General features: G+C 38.9%; 1 protein-coding gene across 1 annotated transcript in view; it reads left to right on the forward strand.

Annotated features, from left to right (window-relative positions):
* The window catches only part of LOC124856710 (guanine nucleotide-binding protein G(i) subunit alpha-2-like), a 56,730-nt gene extending 38,686 nt beyond the window's left edge, over positions 1-18,044 (forward strand). Inside the window, exons 2-9 of the mRNA XM_047347466.1 lie at positions 3,770-3,812; positions 6,452-6,593; positions 8,519-8,679; positions 12,633-12,761; positions 14,806-14,935; positions 15,099-15,252; positions 16,790-17,000; positions 17,082-18,044. Coding sequence (XP_047203422.1) covers positions 3,770-3,812; positions 6,452-6,593; positions 8,519-8,679; positions 12,633-12,761; positions 14,806-14,935; positions 15,099-15,252; positions 16,790-16,980 — 950 coding nt within the window. The 3' untranslated portion in view covers positions 16,981-17,000; positions 17,082-18,044. The remainder of the gene's footprint in view (positions 1-3,769; positions 3,813-6,451; positions 6,594-8,518; positions 8,680-12,632; positions 12,762-14,805; positions 14,936-15,098; positions 15,253-16,789; positions 17,001-17,081) is intronic.
* Positions 18,045-21,303: the final 3,259 nt, after the last annotated feature.

Raw genomic sequence — 21,303 nt, forward strand, 5'->3', positions numbered from 1 at the left:
TTTAAAGTTGTAGTTTTAATTTTACCCGCATGTTCTATTGCCTGGAAGTAGTATTAAAGTTTTGGAGTGGCCCAGATTCGAATCTGTGAAGGGAGCTATAGATTAGGTTGATGGGCAAGAGGTCTTCCAATCTCAAAGGGTTGGAACTCATGACCCAAAAGAAAAATATTAAAAATACCAGTATAAACATATGAGGAGCTGCTCAGGAATTATCCAGAAGGGTATACATTTTTGAACTGCCCCCTTTTAAATGAAATGTTACGTTTTTTGGGGGTTTTTCTTTTTCAAATGAATAAACGTTTTAGATTGTTTATGTTAGGAAAGGTGCCTGTCTGTTTTCCATTCAGAAAGAAACTCCTTGGTTGATTGAAAATATTTCAGCAGTCTTGAAGCTGCAACTATTTAAAACCTTGGTATACCAGTGACTAGCCCATGCTTATGCTGTTTTTCTGGACTTATTCAGTAAACATGGCATTGCCAGATATTAGGCCCAAAGCACCAAAGGTTCAGTTTACAACTAAAATGCCTCAACTAACTTATGTGCTTCTGGATTGGGACAGGTATACTTGGTGCAACCTTTCATTTTCGGCTCGCGCTTTAAGTTCAGTTGGCTCAAACACTCTGCGAAGTCATTTGCATGTGTTATTGAGTAATTTCAGCTTTGAAACACCAGCAAACAGCATGCAGCTGGACTGTATGGGGGTTGTCGAAGTAAAGAAACTCCCAATACATCATTCATTTTTGTCAGACCTTTAGAAAGTGGCTCATTGCACTGATTTTAGCCACTGATGGACCAAAATACTCCTACTAAGCACTTTGTTTGTGGTGGACCAGTGTAGAGTATTCCACCCCATTCCTGTTTTATGTTATAGATCATCATTGGTTCAGTGATAGTAATTGCATTATATCCTCCTACACCACTAAGCCTTCATCACAGCAATCCTTTTCTCCACTGACTTAGCTGGAGCGGAGGGCATGCGCTGCAAAGCAGCTGCCTTTGGTGCAAGATGCTAGAAATACCCAGGTATGACATAACATTCCTATTAGGGAGGTCGTAATCATTTAAAACAGCATGATCCCCAGAGTTTAATTTGATCATTCTGAACATGACTGTATTCAGTGTACGATAATCAGAAAAATGCTGCCGGATGACTCTGTCTTAATCAGCATAAGCCTTTAATCAGGGTAATTTCATAACATTGCTGCCTCCCTTCCAAATGTGCATACAGGTAAAAGCTGAAGCATCACAATAAAACAATGGCAGTCTTATATTTGGTCTACTGCTTGGCATTCATTTCTTCAATGCGTTTTTGTTTTGTACTGCAGGAGAAAAAACAGATTTCCTCTGGGATAATGTTGATTAAATGTCATTACCCAGCAGCTCATAGCAGCACATTTCTCAGCTCCTGTCAAGAAAGGTGGATGTATTAAGTTTGATCCTAGTGAAGCACAGATGATAAAATCAGAAGTCCCACGACACCTGTACATTTCAATGAGTAGGGTCTGCTCATCGGCTGTATAATGGTTACATTAATAAAACTATCAGAAACTCTGGAGCATGGGCCCATCTGTAGCTGGGTCCTGCCTGCAGCTGGACTCCAGTTAAGCTCATGGTCCTCCTGGCACTGGTTTGTCTGAGTTGTCTCTGCCAGTTACCCATCTATAAATGAGCCACTTGAAAAGTCTCTATCTATGCCTATTGAGAACAGCTGATCTCCTCATAGCTCTTCTATATCTCTCCCTATATGCCCAATATTTACATATTTATTTCCTCATTTACCACTGAAATTATTTGGAGCTTCCACAGACATTCTTCTTCTGTGACTCTTGTTTTTTTTTTCTAAAGTTTCTCCCATGAGTCAGAAACAGCCACATGTGTCCTACATGCTGCCCTGTTGCTAGGCCGTTGCATTTATTTCCCACCAAACTCCACTTTTCTTTCATGTACTTTTACAGCCTAGCTGTGAGATTCCTTGTAGTTTTTGTCAAAGACCACTATATGAACACTTAATTTTTAGTGATCAATTTTAGTTTGTAATGTTTGGACAAAAGTTTCCTGAAATAGGCTCAGTCTCATACTTGGGTTGTTATTGTGGCTGCTCATAGCGATGGTGTGAGGTCACACAGAGTTTATTTGACCAGAGACCCTGGTAAGAGCTGAGCAGAGATGGCGAGGAAAGAGATTATAATATCACAAAGAGCTGCATGGATTGCTGTAAATATTACCTTCTTATATAAATTGTATGCTACCCACTCTCTAGGGTCTGTGATTGCAATTAACCCTAAACAGACCAACCTTAACACTGTAGACTTTAGTGTATGTTTAATGCAAATCATATTGTCATTGCAACACTTACCAACAATATCTTATATCGTGTGTTTTCCTGATACTGTGCAGGCTTAGTTTAGATCAAATGTTAGGGCTGCACGATATTAGGAAAACAAGCAATTGTGACATTATTGTTCAACATTGTGATGCAACTTATGCCACCGCTTCTTTCTTTTACCACCATAATATGCCCTCTACTCACATGGAGCCTCAGGGTCTCTGCGGGCAAATTATATCATTCTTGTTTACTGCCCTTGATTGACATGAAGGGTGAAAGTAAAAGTCCATCCAGCTGCTCAAATTTAGATTCGAAAAACTAAATATACCGCCTTACCAAGTATAGCATCTAAGCAGGTCCTGTGCAGTTGCTGTTATGTACATTTTAATGTTGCTATGTCCTTTACAGTTTGATATGTTGTGCAGCTCCTACCACTTTTACAGCTCTACAAGAGAAAACCCTTTTTATGAGTTCTTTATGAATTGTGATCTCTTGTCTTAACAGCCTAAAAATATGCACTGTTGGCTGATTAACAGCCGGAATGTTCCATTATAATCTTTTGTAATTTTCTTAGTGGGAAATGCTTGAACTTTACAACTCTGAGAGTAATTGAAACATAAAAGAGAGAATGTCACTTTGTGTTTGCATGTTTGGAAAAATAGTAATTTCCTTCCTTCTCCTTTTATTCCTGTTGCATGTCTGATCATATCCAAAACTTTTTTTAAACACAAGATGCTCGTCTCAGTTTTAGTGCAGCCTTCGTTCTGATTTATTAATTGGTCTGAGCTCCCATGCCCAGGAAAAGTGGGCGCTGACAGCTGTCTGTGGAAAATTTCCTGCCTCATTCCCACCCAGCGGCTCCACCGCCCTGCATGTGAGGCCAGCACGCCGTGTAGTTATGTGTTTTGAGGTTCATCCCAGAAAGACTTCACCCGGGGTGAGTGCGAATGGAGAGTGCACATATAGGCACCCTGGGTGTGTTTGTGTGTGGGTTAAGTGTTAGGATTCCTTGCAGATGAGCTCTCTCTCTCTCTTCCCCTCAGGCTGTTAGAATAGGCACAGCAGAGGCAATGATAAAACACATCCTGACAGTGCAGGACGTTCCCGTAAAAATGTTAACCAAAATCAGGTAACCAACACTATGGCAGGTGGTCCCTACTCAGTTGTTTACAGTGGCAGGTGTGGTAATTAAGCATTGTGGTCTAAATTTGCACTGTAGACAGCTGAGTGGCTTCTAGAGAAAGCAGAGTATAGACTGAGGAAGAACAGACGACTTGCCCGGGAGGAAAATGTGCTGAAGCCAAAGCTGCGAGGAGGAAGGACTGGGGGGGGGGAGTAAGACGAGAGTCCAGATGTGAGACAGCCTTGCTGGCTGCCTGTTTACATTTCTCAGCTAACGGGAGCGTATTTTTAACCTCTGCCTGTTTTTGTTCTTTCTGCAGGTGCTGGCGAGTCGGGGAAGAGCACCATTGTGAAGCAGATGAAGTGAGTGACTGCTCATTGTTTTGCCTTTCCTCCGGTCATTAGTGTTTTTTAACTTAATTACTTCTACTACTACTTACTACTTAATTAGCAATTATTTACCAATATATATATTGATTTGCATATGAGGCTAACTCTATAGAAAAAAATCCAAAATTAAATGTGCTTTACTGTGTTGGAAACATAATGTATCATTATAGGTAGATGAATAAATACGACATGTTGCATGTCTTTCTGCTCAAGTAAAAGCACCTGAAATGTGTGCTGTGCTGAAGGTGAAAAAGGAAATCATAATCACACACAGAATAAAATGTACCTATAAAGTGGCTTGCTAAAGTATTCACACCTCTTGAACAAATCCCTTTTATCACATTATATCCGCAAGCGATTTCATTGGAATTTTTTGTGATCGACCAACAGAAAGTTGGGCATAGCTCAGTTGGAAGGAAAATGATGCATTGTTTGCAGTTGTTTTGCGGGGAACAAAAAGTTTTAACATCGTGGTGATCGTATGTATTCAGCCCCCCTTTTACTCTGATACACCTAAATAAAATCCAGTTCCACCTGGTCAGTGAAGGTCTTGTAGGTTTGTTAGAGAATACCTTTTAAGGAATTGCATCATGAAGACCAAGGAACCCAGTGGACAGAACTTTAAAGCATAGTTGGGTTATAGAACGAAGTCCCAAGCTTTTATCCATCATCCAAAAATGGAAACTGAATGGCACAACTGCAAAGCTACCAAGACCATCCATCCAAAGGTGGGCAGGGAGAGCATTCATCTGAGTAGCAGCCAAGTGGCCCATGGTAACTCTGGATGAGCAGCAGGTATCCAATGCTCAGGTGGGATAACCTTTTAATTGGACGTCTACTAGTTGTGCCTCTCTACAAATCTGGCTTTTGTGGAAGGAAAAGCTTCTGTTGAAAGAAACCTACAAGAAACTCGATTTCCACTTTGCCACGAGCCAGTGTAGCTGACACAGCGTGCATGTGGAGCAGCACGATGGCAGCATCATGATGTGGGAATGCAGATCTTCAGTAGGAACAGGGAAGCTGGTAAAAGCTGATGGAAAGATGGATGGAGCTTAATACAAGACAGTACTCGTTAAAACACTTCAGCAGGACAAAAACTCTAAACAACCAGCCAGAGCTACACTGGAATGGATTGGATCAAAGCGTTTTCATGTGTGAGAAATGGCCCGGTTAGTTTCTGTGGCAACATTTTAAAATTGCTGTTCAGAGACCCTCTTTGTCCAATCTGACTGAGATGGACAAAGCTGGCGTATGCAGACCCTAAAACATTTTCAGCTGTAATTTGCAGCAGGTGGTTCTACCAAGTATCCGCTTAGAGGGGCTGAATAGATGCATGCTTTGGGGTAAAAACCCCCCAGAAAACATGTATCATTTTTCTTCGACTTCACAATTGGGAATAAGTTTGTTGGTCTGTAGCATAAAATACATTGAGGTTTGTGGCTGTAACGGGACAAAATCTGGAAAGATTTGAGGGGTATCAATATTTTGTAGGGTGCTGTATATGTATTACTGCTTAAATATGACCTAAAAGCATCAGAAAGTAAATATACACTTCACAATTAAACGACAATGAAGAAACAAAAATTACTTGGTCAAAACTGTTCAGAGAACTGATGCAATCCTTTTTCTTTAATAAAAGCCACTGTACCTTTTTCTTGTTTTTCAGATTATCCAATTTTACCTCTGAATACCAAACTATTTCCTATTATAAGAATTATACCACAGCCTGTCTGCAGCTGACATATCTAACTCTCTTTATTTGAATTGGCTTAAATTGAATACTTTTAAAAAGAAAGGAAAATGCATTTGCCTGTTCAGACGCCACAAATAAAGATGTGAATAGACTTGAACATTTGCTTGAATAAGTAAAAATCCTCTCTGTCAGTTTCTTTATTGTAAGAAAATTCCTTACATCATCACACACTCCAGATTAGTGGCTAAATGCTTCACACACCATTTGTATTGTTTGTATCAGGATGAAAACACCATGGACTTTCAGTCATTCTGGCTGTGGCTCACAGCGTTTCACTGTGAGCTCGCTTGAATTTTAATAAGATCCCATTCAGCTCACCACACAGCTACTGAGCATCTTGGCCGTGACACACCGGGGGAGATGGTTCTGTTTGGTTACCAGCCAAGCAGCTTCGCATTCAGCCTCGTGGTTTTTCAATCACTGTGACGTTTTTCCTTTTAATTTCTCCGTGCAAAATCTCAGGAAATGAGTAAATATTTGTTTGCGTCGTATGGTGGATTTTTTTTTCCTGTGATAAAATGTTTTAATGAGAAAGTCTACGAAGATAAATGCTGTGAATCAGCAGGCAAGAAAAGCATTTACAGTGCTGTGAAAAAGTATTTCCCCCCACCCCCCTTCTAGATGTCTTTGTTTATGCCTTTTTTTGTCACACTTAAAGAAAACCAGAGTAAATACAAAGAGGTTTTCAAATCATAATTTCAATTATTAAAAGGAAAGAAATTCTATGTAATATCAGCTACACATAATATGTACATACTGTGTTCAGTATAACTACTTATAATACAGCTTGATTTTTACCTCTTTAATTTGGCCCTGTTTTTTTTTCCAATTGTAAAGCTTTCTTTTTTTTTTGTCCCAGGATTATTCACGAAGACGGCTACTCAGAAGAAGAGTGTAAGCAGTACCGAGCAGTGGTCTACAGCAACACAATCCAGTCCATTATGGCCATCATCAAAGCCATGGGCAACCTGAAGATTGAGTACGAGGACAGTTCTAGAACGGTAAGGGTTGGAAATCGCACAATTTTACCTCCTGAGACTGAAAACCATTTCTTAAATGATAGTATGACTATGAAAATGGTTAGATTTTGATCTTTGATGTCTTAAGCTCTTAACATTGATTTGAAATCTGTTAGCTTTCCTCTTGATGTCCCAGATTTATCCCATGGGACTGAGGCTACCGAGCTAATCCAGATCTCCTATATGAGGTGGGATAGTTATTTCAAGAAATAAAGCAAGGACAGCGTTTGAAGATGGCCACCTGCAGAACCATCTGTTTACTGTTGGAGGAAACTGCGAATAACCACCTTTTGGCAGGGCACCTCAGAGGAAATAGTCATATTTAGACGTTACAGCCATGGAAATACCCATCCCTCTTCTGCCTTAAATTCAGCTGAAACCAGATGTCTACATACGCTGTACAAAAAGAGATGTTTTGTTTCTCACTGTCTCACATTAAATCAATCTAAAACATTTTTTTAATGTTTGTGGCACTAGTGTCCTTTATTTTGGAAGCGGACTTAGAGGAAAGGGTGGAGAGAAAGGGGGAAGACATGCAGCAAAGGTTTCTGGGTCAGCACCCAGGACAGCTGCGTCGAGGACTGAGGTCTCCGAACGGTTTCACGCTCTACGCCACTTCCGCGTCCTAAATTAGTCTGAATATTTAATGTTTTATGTCAGTTAGAATTACCCAAATCATTTCGATTTTATTAATGCCAAAATATTTAAAGATTTTTTTGAAAATGATTCATTACTTTCTTTAAATGCAGAGGTTTACTTCCTTTTTGCATTTATGCACCTGTATTCTAACCTTCATTTTGCCTGTTGGTGTGGTTAGTCAGCTGAATTAAATAGTTGAAGAGGTTTGCATGTGCACCCAATATACAATCTCTGATATCCTTCCTAATGTCCTATTGATTGTCACAAGGAACAGTTGGTGTCATTACTAAATATATTCACTGTTGCAATGTGCACATTGTGGACCTCCTGTGGGCTGCAGTTCACATGGATTTGAGGTCCAGATAATGGTTAACCAGTACATGGAAGTCTGCCCTCCGTGGCAAACATTAAAGGTTTATGTGGTAAAAGCAAACAGGGTCACTGGTGTAATGAAGGTGGTGAAGTGGGTGCCCTTTTCATATTGCTGATCAGAAAGTTTCTGCTCCTGCTGCTGTTCTGTGCTTATTAATTTCCGCATTAATGTGAATGTCTTGGAAACAGCTAAGTTAGTTTGAGCAGTGAAAACGTTGACCCTAAAGTTGCTGGTGTGGGAATAAAGGCACCGGAGTGTTAATTATAGTTACAGAAACTTTACAAAACTAAGGAACTTATAACATTTTAGATGATTTTTTTTTTGTCCAGTTTCAAGCTAAAAGGGACCAGATGTGTCCTTTTTTTATATGAAACTTCATATAATGTAGTTAAAATGTTTTTTCTCCATCTTAACTATTTAGAAAACAATAAAAAGCAGTTTTCTTTAAAACATTTAATACAGCACAGAAAAAGAGCATCACGCTGACAGTGGAACATGGTAGTTGTAAGGCTGCCCTGTTTTAGGATCTGGATGACATGCAATAATTTATGGTCTCATGTTCTAGATAACAGCAAGTTTGTGTCTTGGCAAAGTAACACTGCTAACTGATTTATTTTGGAGTATCGGGGTAATCCAGGCTAAATATCTGTATCTGTATTCTTCTGCTTCCATAGTTGACTATTAAGCTTAATAAACGTGTTGTGTTGACATACAGTGCTAGAAACAAAAAGGCAATAATCAACTATTGGTGTCTCATACTTTTCATTTTTTTTGTACAGTTTATTTTCATGAAAACTGGGATTGGGAACTTGGGATCTGCAATAAAATTGTGAAAAGAATTGCAATTTCTTTATAACACCGATAGTTTCAAATGACACTTTTTGTGTCTCCACAGGATGATGCCCGCCAGCTGTTTTCACTGTCTTCAGATGCAGAGGAGCAGGGCAGCCTGCCAGAAGACCTGTCCAAAGTCATCCAGCGACTGTGGGCTGACGGCGGCGTCCAGAGCTGCTTCACACGGGCCCGGGAGTACCAGCTCAACGACTCAGCAGCCTAGTGAGTTTCTGCAGCAGTAACCTGAAAAGAAAGGAAGAGTTTTAATCGCTGCGTTTTCGCTGCAGGGGCTGGTATAAGAATCTGACTGTATGAATACATTGAGCAGAAATGCCACACGGCTTCATGTTGTTACAGCTTTTGCTTAAAACAGCAAAGCAACACTTATTCCTACTCCTGCTAAAGTAAGCTATATATATCTATTATTAAAGGCGTTACTAGTGTCTTTATGTAGATTTTCAACTCAAAGTAAAGCAAAAATATAACATGAAGACTTGCTAAATCTCGTAGCAGTTTTTGAGTAAACCTGCTTATTGAACACTACGACAAGCCAATATTACCCAGCGTGCAGTTGGCTGCTTTGCAGACGTGCCGCCTTCAAAATTACCCAATAAAAATGTGTAGCTTTTTAGAAACTGTAACCTTAATACTGGAAACCAGTCATTGCTTGGTCCAAACATAATGGTGCAAGATTTCTGCACATGGCTCAAGACGTCTAGGGACTTTAGAATAATAATTGTAATGTGTCTGTTACCAATAATACTGTATTTCTAGTGCAACATATGAAAGACATTTTAATATAAATAAAATGCACAGAGAGAACTGCCTTCAAACATACATGCCTTCATACTTGTATATTAAAACAAATGACGCATTTTGGAAGTTGCATTTGTTTCTTAGACACCAGTTTCTGTTCAAGTCTGTTTTTTCTTGCATATCCAAGATCTGATTGATCTATCATAGAATAAACAGCGCAAAGACTCGGGTTACCTGTGCCATCTTAGAACAAGATGTTAGGAATTAGATTTTAGGCAGTTCTTGGGCATGGTCTTAATGACTATAATGCCGTATTTGAATGCAAACACATTTTTAATATGTTTCTGCTGTATTTTAAACAATAGTGATCTGTTGCACCAGTTCATTCAGTCCTAGCGTCCTCTGTGAAATAATTATCTCTATTATCTCATTGACCCTCCTCCTGCTGAGTGCTGCGCTTGTTGCCCACACTGCTCAGTGTAACAGCAGCAGAGAGATTGAGGTAAATGTGAAACTCTGCGGTTAAGAAGCAAGAGATGACTATCTCTGTGACCCTCAGGGATGATCTGATACAGAAGTCTGGAGAATACAAATCTTTGTTCATCCTCCTACGAGCAACAGCATGAAGTGGCTGCATGGATTTGTCTGGACGAGGCCGTTGATGGGGCTGTGACTTCTGTACGCTGTGCTGTATGTGTCTTCAGGAGACTGTAAAGTGTTTCAGAAATGATTGCTCTGCAGTAAAGACAGGATCCGACTCCCTGGGACAGTAACGTACTTGTGTTTGTGTTGGCTGGTATAATATAAACTTTTCTGCTTCTCAGCCGAAACAGCAGGGGGGGGGTGGGGGTGGATAATACGCAGTGTTTCATCAAAGTTTTATGGTGTGCTGAGAGAGTAGGTTGATATAAGGGAGGACTAAATGAGACTGGCATTGGTCCTCAATCTATGTCTGAGTACTTGACGAGAGCCAGAGAAAGGAAGGGGAGGAGGGAAGTAGCACACCTCCTGCTTCCACAGTCCTCTGTGCTTGCGATGGATTCAAAGATGGACAATAACTATATACAAAAATAGATTTTTAGGATTTCCACCTTTTCATAAACCTGACTCTGTAGAAATCCAAATTTTTTTGTACTGCAAGTGTTTGTGTTGCAGCATTAGTCAGCTCCACACTTTGAGTCACACTGCTGCTGCTTGCCAAATTCAGCTTCTTCTCAATGGTTTATCACAATGAACAAATCAAGCAGAAATCTGGTGTGTCTGCTGTAAGTTGTCATGATCGCCCTCTGTGACGAGTGTTTCTGATAAAAGCCTCTCCCACATAGGGGCTTAAATATTTGCACGTCGTCTGAATTAAGTGCAAACATTATTTTAGAAAACTTTATTAATCCCGTAGGGAAGTAAAATTTTGTAGTTAGACATTTTCAAAGAATAAATGGTGGAAATGGAATGATGAAAGTGCATCAAGATGGCTTTGAGTCAACAACATTAATATGCCAAAGTCAATATTAGCGAATCAACCTTTGCCCAGATATAATAGTGGTAACGAGGTGCATGACCTGCTCGTTACACCAGAGGCACAACAAGAAGAATGAAAGGTCATTAGGAGAGAGTTCAAAAACCGGATAGCCAAGTGATCGCACAAATCTGTATATCTATTAAATTCAGTGTTTGAATATTTATTTTTGTAGCTGAATACTGCTTTAATAACTGACAGATGGGTTATCTCAAGCTTTTATGGGTTAAATAGGTCGCAGACAATTCAATACATTGTTATTTTCCGTCAAGACTAATTTAAACAACGTGACTATATTACAGACATATTAGACCAAAGAAGGTTCAACAAGAAAATATCACAGCCACGCTTTGTTTTTTCTGCTGGTTGTGTTGGTGTGACAGCCTGACTTCATTGTTTTGGGGTATTTTCTTGGTATATGGAGGTTTACACAGTTTCAGCAAAACATTAAATGTGATACTGTTATTGAGTATTAGGATAAGGATTTTGTTCATTATCCCACATTTTTCTGACTTTCTTTTCCACCATTACAATTTTCCCACAGCTAATAATATGCAAATAATGTGCACCAATTTGGGGACATTTTATCAGGCCAAATATATTATTGTCAACCCTAATTTGTTTGAAAGCTGATTTTTATACCATTCCTACACTTTAAAGTGTTTTTAATGAGATAAAAGTGAGCTCCAAGGTGACCGGAGATTTCTCTGGAGCATAGAGTTGTGGGTTGTTTCTATCCCCCAGCTGTTTCTGTACACTGCCAGTCAGGTGGCTCTATTCAGTTGTTTAGGGAAAAAAAAACAGTTAAATGATGTGAAAAGTAAAGCTGCTTCACATTGTTTTTTTTCTTGCCATGCATTTTGGCTTAATGGAAAACATTTGCTGCTTAGGTCTAAATGTAAAGTGCATGGGGATGCAAGATCAATTCCTGCCTGTCCTTGAAATATTTGTATCTCATTTGATGAGCTTCGGTCTGATTAGTGGATGTGTATTGGGATCAAAGGTGTGGAACTTAGTGTTCTGCTGTGTCAAGACAGGGTATGTTACATTTGACACTTTCATCCCAGTCTTGTTTTACTGTTTGTTTTTTAAATATATGTATAGAAATCATCTGATCTTCTGGGAATTAAATTTCAATGCTCAATGAGTGCCCCCATATGGCCAAATTAATTGGAAAGTAGGGCAAGCCCCAGTTTCACTTTGAGTTTTGAGCATCTGGCTTGCCAAGGGTAGTTAATCTTTATCAATGCAGACAACATAGCATAGTGGGAGATTAGGAAATGTCATTATTGGGTCATCGATGCATTATTTCAGATACAGTTTTTGTCCAAAAAACAAATCTGTGGGAGTCCGGCTTAACTGCTGATCAAATAATTTTCCTATGGTGTCTTCCTCCGTCATTAAAACAAAAGGCAGACATGCACTAATGTGACATGGGTACAAAGGGTACCCACTCAATATGTAATGCTTCTTTGTAGAGTTAAAAAGCTACAGGCAGTATGCCTGTTAATCCGCTAACAGCTTGTTGTAATTGTTTTACTCTCTAAATACCTAAAAGGCAGACAACTTTAATATTGCACACAAAACCACATTTACTCTTCAATTACCACTACGTCATTTTTTTTCTATACTTTTACTCCAGTCTGTGTATCAAAACTGTTTTAAAGTCTTGGTTTAAATATCGTAGTAAAGTGTAACTGTGGCATTTTTACCCAAGGTTATCATACCATTAAAATCTCATGACGGCATACACAAATCATCCCTAAATGAAAATAACCTAACAAACTGTTTTCCGGCATAAGTCTAGTAAAACAGGACTTCCCCTTACAGTTTACTCCAACAGATCCACTGAGATGAGACAATATTGCTCCACAATTGGTACAAATATGTGTTTTCTCCTCAGCTACCTTAATGACCTGGAGAGGATAGCCAAGTCAGACTACATCCCTACACAGCAAGACGTGCTGCGGACCCGTGTCAAGACCACAGGCATCGTGGAAACACATTTCACCTTCAAGGACCTGCACTTCAAGTGAGAATCCTTTCACTTTTTCCCTCCCAAAGGCTTAGGGCTCTTTGTTTGAAGAGCTGCTAAGACACGCATGAATCTCACTTCTTTTCACATTTCTAAAGGGGAAGACTGCTAGAGGCTGCAGATAATTTAGAAGGTTTTTTTGTTTTTGTTTTTTTAAAGAATAGTTTTTCTTTCCACTGGTAAAAAAAATGTGTTAATGTAAACAGAACAGAGGTACACACAACACATTTTATTTGTGTGTATGATCTGTGAACACCTAAATGTGTGGCTTAGGAAGGGCCTAAAGAGTAATGCAGCTGAAAAACATAGTTTGCTCTGAAGATCTACTTCATTTGTTACTTTTATTTTGGAAATCTTGAGTCTTCTGTAAAATTGGTACAATGATGTGTCTATACAGCAATGATTACTTGATGATTTGTCACCCCCCCCTCTTCCATTACACAAAGGCAGCCACATGTTAGCCGTTACTCACTCGGGAAAAAAAGAGGGGAAAACCATTAGTGTCATTCAAACTAGTATTAAATATTAGCAAAAAACATTGTTGTTTTTTTTATTCCTCTCTGACACAGAAGTGTTTTGTTGTTAAGGGAAAAGTTTCTGTGAAAGCCCACAGAAGGATATTGTACGTTTTGTCTGAAGTAGACGGACGCGAACTGAATCTGTGTTGTTTAGAACATGTATAGAACTGAGTCAGTAGAGACAGAGTTCTGAATAATGAGGATTTCACTGTAATTTACAGTATAATAATTTACCATTAACTAAATGTTTTAACTACACGAAAATTAACCTTATTTTGCTTATTAGATCAAATGTATTTACAAAAATGCGCTCAATGAAATGTTCCTTGTAACCATCTACTGGTTTTTTACATCAGTCTGAGGAAAGCTTGCCCAACTTTCAGCTGTGAGATGTTTTAAGTCGGTCAAAAGCAGTGAGATCAAGATCTGGGCTTTGATTGGACCCAGTACCTTCCATTTCTTAATTTACAGCCAGTCCTTGGTGAATTTACTGATACGTTTTGGGTCCTTGTCGTGTTTTTTTTTTCCCCCCAAGCCCCCACTGTTGTACTCTATGCTTGTCAGCTTGCCAGGTCCTGCTGCAACAAACCATGATACTTCCACCTCCATGCTTCACAGAAGATATTAGGTTGTTTTCCTGGAAAGCTGTAGTTTATGCTAAACTCTGCCCAGGTGTCCAGTTATTTCAGCTTTAGAGTCATCTGTTCGAAGGACATTCTTCCAGCAGTCCTGGCATTCTTCTATGTTCTCTGTGGCAAAGTTTAGTCAGGCCTTCATGCTTTCCTGAGAGAGCAACGGTTTCCCCTTTGCATGCCTCCTAAGAAAGTAAAACTTGTGCAGTTTTGTTTTGATTCTGCAGGCATGTACTTTCACATGAACAGTACCAGGACCCTATTGTAGGTCCTGGGATGACATTTTAGGGTTTTTGGAGTCTTCTTCTAGCTTCCTACGCTCTGCTCACATGCTTGTGGCTAAACAAAGACGTTCAAATGTGAGTGTGTTAGTGAGGTCTTCTTTGTCACCCTCTGACAGGTCTGTGAAAACCAACGCAATCTTTTAATGAGTAGGATGGTGCAAAGTGAAAATTGTAGTGTCAAAGCGTATCCCTGAAGTTTCCTCAGAAGGTCGCTTTGTTTACCCTCAGTTGTCATCAGAATTGATTCATTCAATATCAAAATGAAGCTTTCAGACGTCAGGCACAGCGCTGATGAGCGTCTTCTTTCTTCTGCTTAACTTCGCTCCATCTCTATGAATTAATCATCTAGAGTCTTTAAGAAAAACCTGCATCAAATCTCCGCCTGTCTTAAGTCCTCTTGTTACCTCAGTAACCGTACTCTAAGAAAATAATGCCAGCAAAAATGTTGATTGATGTACATGTACATCAGGCACTGTCCCTCACCAGAAGATGAGACGGAGACCTTCAAGCCGCTTGGTTGGTCTTCAGTGTGAAAGAGTGTTTACTTTGCTTCTAGTCCCGTCTGCTGCCTCGTAAAAGTGGCTCATTTACTCTGCGTCTCTTACAGGATGTTTGACGTCGGAGGCCAGCGGTCCGAGAGGAAGAAGTGGATCCACTGCTTCGAAGGGGTCACAGCCATCATCTTCTGTGTTGCCCTTAGCGCCTACGACCTGGTGCTGGCAGAAGATGAGGAGATGGTGAGTTTAGCAGACTTCAAAATGACTGCAAATCTCTTGCACAGCCTCGTCCTTAGGAAAGGTTTTCCTGGAGAGGGCAGCTGGGGCTTCAATTAACTCATTTCCTTTGTCTGTCTTGCTGGTGTTCTCTAATCTCTAAACAATTTGCGCTTGTCGCACCCAGAACCGGATGCACGAGAGCATGAAGCTGTTTGACTCCATTTGCAACAACAAGTGGTTCACAGAGACGTCCATCATCCTGTTCCTCAACAAGATGGACCTGTTTGAGAAGAAGATTGAGCACAGCCCCCTGACCATCTGCTTCCCTGAGTACTCTGGTACTGTATGAACGCCAACTGGTCTCCACAGCTCATAATGATTGTCCAAAGCCTGCTTCAGAAAGTAAATGCACGATCTGACTCTGACAGCAGAGAAAGTGCTTCAGATTCATTGTATTAACTGTATACTTAGCCCCTTAATTTATACAGCCCTAAATCCTCAGCCTGGCTCCTCCAGAAATAATCTGCTCTTTCCCATCTCATCATTCTAAGTGGATTTAGATAAGTAGCTGGAACTGTTCTGCATATTGTGACATTAACATGTCTGGGCGATTTCAGGCAAAGTTCAGCTTTTTTTGTACCCGTCTCAAGTCTTATTGTCCTGCGTGCATACGTTTGGAGTCAAAGTTCTGAATTCAGCCATGTTTCACCTTGTTTAAGTCATTTTTTTCCCACATTTTTGTCACAATACACCTGCAAACTTCATTCTTTCTTTATTGAAATTTTATGTGAAAGGCCACACAGACGTAGTGCCTAATTCTGAAGAGGAAGGAGATTGATGCACAGTTATCAACATTTACTTTTGTACAAAAAAAGTATCCCCACAGCATAATGCTCCCACTACCATACTATGTTTTGGTGGGTTCAGGCCAATGTGCAGTGTTAGTTTTCATCCAAACAGATCATGTCTGACCAAAGCACTTTTTTCTACGTTTGCTGTGCCCCCTATATGGCTTGTGGCAAACTGCAGAGAGGACTTCTTCTGTCCTGTCGGTTTCTCCAACCCGAGCTTTGGATACCTGCTGCTCCTCTAGAGTTACCATGAGCTTCTTGGCTGCTTCTCTTGTTAATGCTCTCATTACTCAGCCTGGCAGTTTGGGTTTGTGGCCGTGTCTTGGTAGGTTTGCAGTTGTGCTACCAGAGCTCTCTGGGATGTTCAAAGCTTTGGATTTTGTTTTATAACCTAACCCTGCTTTAAAGTTTTCCACGACTGTCTCCCTGACCCGTCTGCTATGTTCTTTGGTCTCCATGATGCTGTTTGTTCACCAATGTTCTCTAACAAACCTCTGAGACCTTTACATAACAGGCTGGATTTATGCTGATCTAAAGGTGGATTCTGTTACAAATTCAGACAATGATTGGTTTCACTGCATTTATTTAGGGGTGACAGAGTAAAGGGTGATGAATACATATCCACTACACACGTTCTGGAATATTTTTGTCTTTTTTTTTTACATCTAAAAAATGTGTTACTTTGTGTTGCTCTATGACATGAAATCCCACTAAAATACATGGTTGTAATCTGGAAAAGTTCAACACATGAATGTTGCATTGTCCAATTTAAAAGATATTTGTGACAAGATTTTTTAAAATGCATTTTCTATCATGTTTTCTGTTAAAATTAGGCTTTTCTCTGGTTTGAATGGATAAACGGTTAAGCCTTTGACACTAGTGCCAGCAAATGTCAGAAAGGATGCATACACTGACTGTAACACTGACGAAAATAACTTGGCTCCTGAAACCAGTTTATTTGTACAAAAACTAACCTTTTTAGTATGTTTTCTTTTAAGTTAATGTTAAACCTTGTTTCCCACAGGCCTCAATAATTACAAGGAGGCTGCTGCTTACATCCAGAGCAAATTCGAGGACCTGAACAAGAAGAAGGACACCAAGGAGATCTACACCCACTTCACCTGCGCTACTGACACCGAGAATGTGCAGTTCGTGTTCGACGCGGTCACCGACGTCATCATCAAGAACAACCTGAAGGACTGCGGCCTCTTCTAAAAAGCCGAGGAAGAGCCAAGGTAAGATGTTCACTTAAAGACATTTGATTACAGTTTTTTAGATGTGGCTGATTTGTTGTTGTTTTTTTTTTGTCATTTTAGATTACTTGAACAGTTCTGATGACCATGACGGGGGCTTTATAAACACACCACGAATAACTGCACTGTCCAACCACGATTTCAGCTTCAATCTAATTTTTGTTTTTATAAAGACACTTAAAAAACTGAAAACCCAACGGGCTTTCCAGATTTTCTAACGATCGTCGATCCCGTCGCTCGTTATCGTCAACTCTTTGGGCTTTGACCACAAAATCAACATCTATTGTATTTTATTTTTCTTTATTTTCAATTGCTAAAAGAGGGGAAGGATACTTTGTTTTTTTATATAAACGCCTAAATTTAACTTTTCGATCCTGATGTGCAAATTATTAAACTTTTAATCATGTGAAACCTATTTTTAAAGATGCAGCAGATGCTTTGACATAAAATGAAATTCATAAGAGGGGGAAAAAGTGCTTTTTTTTTAAAAATAATGTTTACATTGGTTCATCATTCATAGCTAAACCATATATTACTCTGCATGACTCCACAGGACCAATAATATCTCTGTAATCTGCACAAATTATTCTAACATTCCTATAAAATGATTAAAAAAAATAAATAAAGTTTTTTTTTTTTTTTTAGGAAAAAAAAAATGGTTTCACCTGCAGGGGAAAATTATGACAAAATGCTAACATGTATTTAAAGTTCATGTGTACCTAACATGCTATCACTTTTATACTACCATTCATTTCTGTGTCTGTTGCAGTATGTTTTGTGCCTTTACTTCTGTTTACAGCCAGTTCCTTAGATATGCTGTCATTACTGTTTGTCCTACTTTGCTCCTAAATTTGTTTTCTTTCATTTTTTTTTTCTCAGCCAATGATCTATGAATATATAGTGATTATTAAAGAGAAATGGATATCTAATTCAGAAAAAAAGGTTAGTGTTTTTGGTAAAAAATATTAAAATGCTTTGAAAGGTCTTATATGATTTAATTTAAATAAAGTAGAAGTCATTCTTGCATATTGGTTTTTCCATTTTTTTTATTCCATTTGTGTTTTTCAGCAGTTGTATGCTTTTTTATTTTTTACAAGTGCATCTTAATGTTAGAATATCAAGTTTTTCTCAGTAATTCACTTCAATAAATTAATTGAATTATGGATTTAGTACACAGTGATGTATTTCAAGCATTTAGTTGTTTTAATTGATTGATATTTATGGCTTACGGCTAATAAAAACCCTGAATTCGGTTACTCTGAAAATTAAATGTCACTTAAGACCAATAAAAGAATGATTTGCAGTGTCAAAATGTTCTGTTATGTCCAACATAATCACAGAAAAGACTACTGACTTGGCAGGTGTCCAGCAGACATTCACTGACAACCTCCAGAAGGAGGGGTAAGCAACAAAAACCCATTCCTAAAGACGTGGACTGTTCACAGAAAGCTGTATTAAGGGATAATGATGGAAATTCTGGTGGAAGGAAGAAAGTGTAGTAGAAAAAGGTGCACAAAAAACTTTTTTCTACATTGTTTTTTTACACTGTGTGAGGCCACTCCTGAACAAGACATACCAGCGGTAAGGGAAAAAACAAAGGAGTGTTGCTCAGCGGTCCAAAGTCTTCTTGTCAGATGACAGTAACTTTTTTATTTCATTTGAAAGCCAAGTTCCAAGAGTGTGAAGGAAGAGTGGAGAAGTGAAGAATTCAAGTTCATTGAGGTCCAGTGTGAATTTTCCACAGCCGGTGCTGATTTATGGAGCCATGGCTTCTGCTGCTGTTGGTTCACTGTGTTTTATCAAGTCCAAAGTCAGTGCAACAGTTTATCTGGACATTTTAGAGCACTTCATGCGTCTCTTCCAACAGGCTTTATGGAGAAGAAGCGGAACTTGCCACCTGCCGACATTGCCAGAAGTACCAATGAGCGTGGTATCAGTGTGTTGGATTTCACAACATGCTGCCTTGACTTAAACCCTACTGCCTCGGCTGCACAATCTCTCTATTCCTGCAATTTATTTCTCCACTTTCACCTCTAACAACCTTACTGAGATCTTCCTTGTAAGTAGCTTATTGTTGGCTTTGGTATTAACCACATTGTTATATCCTCAGTTGTAAGTAACTTGGGATAATCGCTTCTGCCAAATGCATAAACCCTTCCAGCAGGCTTAAATTCTAATTTAAAAATGTTTTTGTTTTTTTTGTCTGTAAATTGTAAACTGAATTTCAGGTTTTCATTAGCTATAAGGAATAATCTATCAAAATTAACAGAAATGGACACTTGAAGTATATCACTGTATATAATCTATACAGCTACAAGGATCACTTATAGGTTTGAATTACTGAATAAATGTAACTTTTTGATTATATTTGATTATTATATTCCAACTTATCAAATAGTGTCTGTATTTATCTTCTCAGGTCTACACTGAGCAGTCTTCTCTTCAGCTGTTATAGATGCACACAAGCTGCTTTGACGCTTGATGCAAATTTGTACAGTTGTGGCTAAAGCTATTGCGTCATCATTTTAAATTATGAAAATATAACAAGAGGTTAGAGCCCTGACAGCAAGGAGATTTTGGCCGAACGATTACACTCAATAACTTCAGCCACAGAGAAAATGCCTGTCTTATAAAAAAAAAAAAACCAGCTAAAATGTGTAACTATTTTTAAATCATAACCATAAATCATGGCCTTGTTTTAAGCTCACATCGATTGTTGCATCTCTTTATAAACTATAGATTTCTGATGCGTGTTTATTTTGGCTGCTGAAAAAGTATATTTATTAAATGAATTAACGTGTCAGTTTTCCTTATTTAGAAATTATCCAGTTTTAAGGAACCATTAGATATAGTTTTCTCAGACTAAGATCGCCATCTGGTGGACATTCAATGCAAAAGTCACTTTTATTAATAACCAGAAAAGCTGACCTCCACCACGGCAATGGGGTCATTGACACTTCAGTTGTTTTTTTATATACTCATGAGCTATACTCTGGATGACGTCTGGCCACTGCTTGTCAGCTGCTGACAGGGTGAGGAACCATGTGGGGATTCAAAGTTGTCACACTGCATCACCATCAAGATCTAGTCATCCGTTCCTTGTTTTAACACGTACCTCGTCCGAAGATTTCACCCAAATCTGTTCAGAACTTTTTAAGACATTTTGCAAATGGAAAGACAAATGCCAACAAAAAACATGGCATCATTGGCAGAGGCAAACATTACCTCTACGTTTATTTAAAAACCATACACTGATATTAACATATAGGTGAGTGTATCTGTGGTGTGCATGCCTTCAATAGTTGCACAGAAACAGGAATCATTTTGTAAGTTTATATCAAGAATGTTAAAACTTAGATCCTCCAATTATAACATAACCAACTGCAACACGCTTCAACCTGCCGTGTTTGAGTTGGAAGCAAATCAAGCAGCTGAGAGGGTTTTACGTGCTGGGAGGCATGCTGTGGAAATCAAACTTCAAACCTGGTTCAGAGTGGTTCTCTATTCTCAATACTGTGATTTTTAAGCCACACACAAGATTGAAACATTTTTATAAATGCATTCCATTAGTTTATGATTTGCTAAAACACTAGTTTATAGATGAAAAGCTTGAGACAGTATAGTTGATAATTGAGCTGTTTATCATTAGCCATTTTAGACAAACAATTAGTTGTTTAATCAGCTTCAAGAATATAGAACTTAATAAATGCACCCTCATTGAAAAGTTAATTTATTTTAGCAATACAGTTTTAAAGGTTAATCTCATAGATTTATTAAAATAAGCATTTATTTCTGTTCATTTTAATTTTTATATTACATAAGACAAATAAAAAGGATTTTAATACCGTAATGTTGGCTTGCTGCAAAGTATGTCCATGCATTGTAGCATATATGCACTGAATACCAGGTCAGGGCTTCTTTTGCATTCATTTTATATATATTAAATTTAAATGTCTGTACAGTTAGAGCAAAGTGGAATCTGAATTTTCTATACCCGTTTCTAACACACAGGCTCGCGGTGGAGATGGTGCTTATCTCCAGCAGGCTACAGGCAAAAGGCAGGGTACACCGGGGACAGGTCGCCAGTCCATCACAGGGCAACACAGAGACACACAACCATGCACACACCTGGGGGCAATTGACAGAGGCCAATTAACCTAACAGTCATGTCATTGGACTTTGGGAGAAAGCCAGAGTACTCCATGCTGAAAGACCCCTCGCGAGTCGAACCCAGAACCTTCTTGCTGCAAGGTCTACAACGGTTGAATCTTTAGTTGGCTCTTGA

Source organism: Girardinichthys multiradiatus, chromosome 20, assembly GCF_021462225.1.
Source record: "Girardinichthys multiradiatus isolate DD_20200921_A chromosome 20, DD_fGirMul_XY1, whole genome shotgun sequence".
Lineage (NCBI taxonomy): Eukaryota > Metazoa > Chordata > Actinopteri > Cyprinodontiformes > Goodeidae > Girardinichthys > Girardinichthys multiradiatus.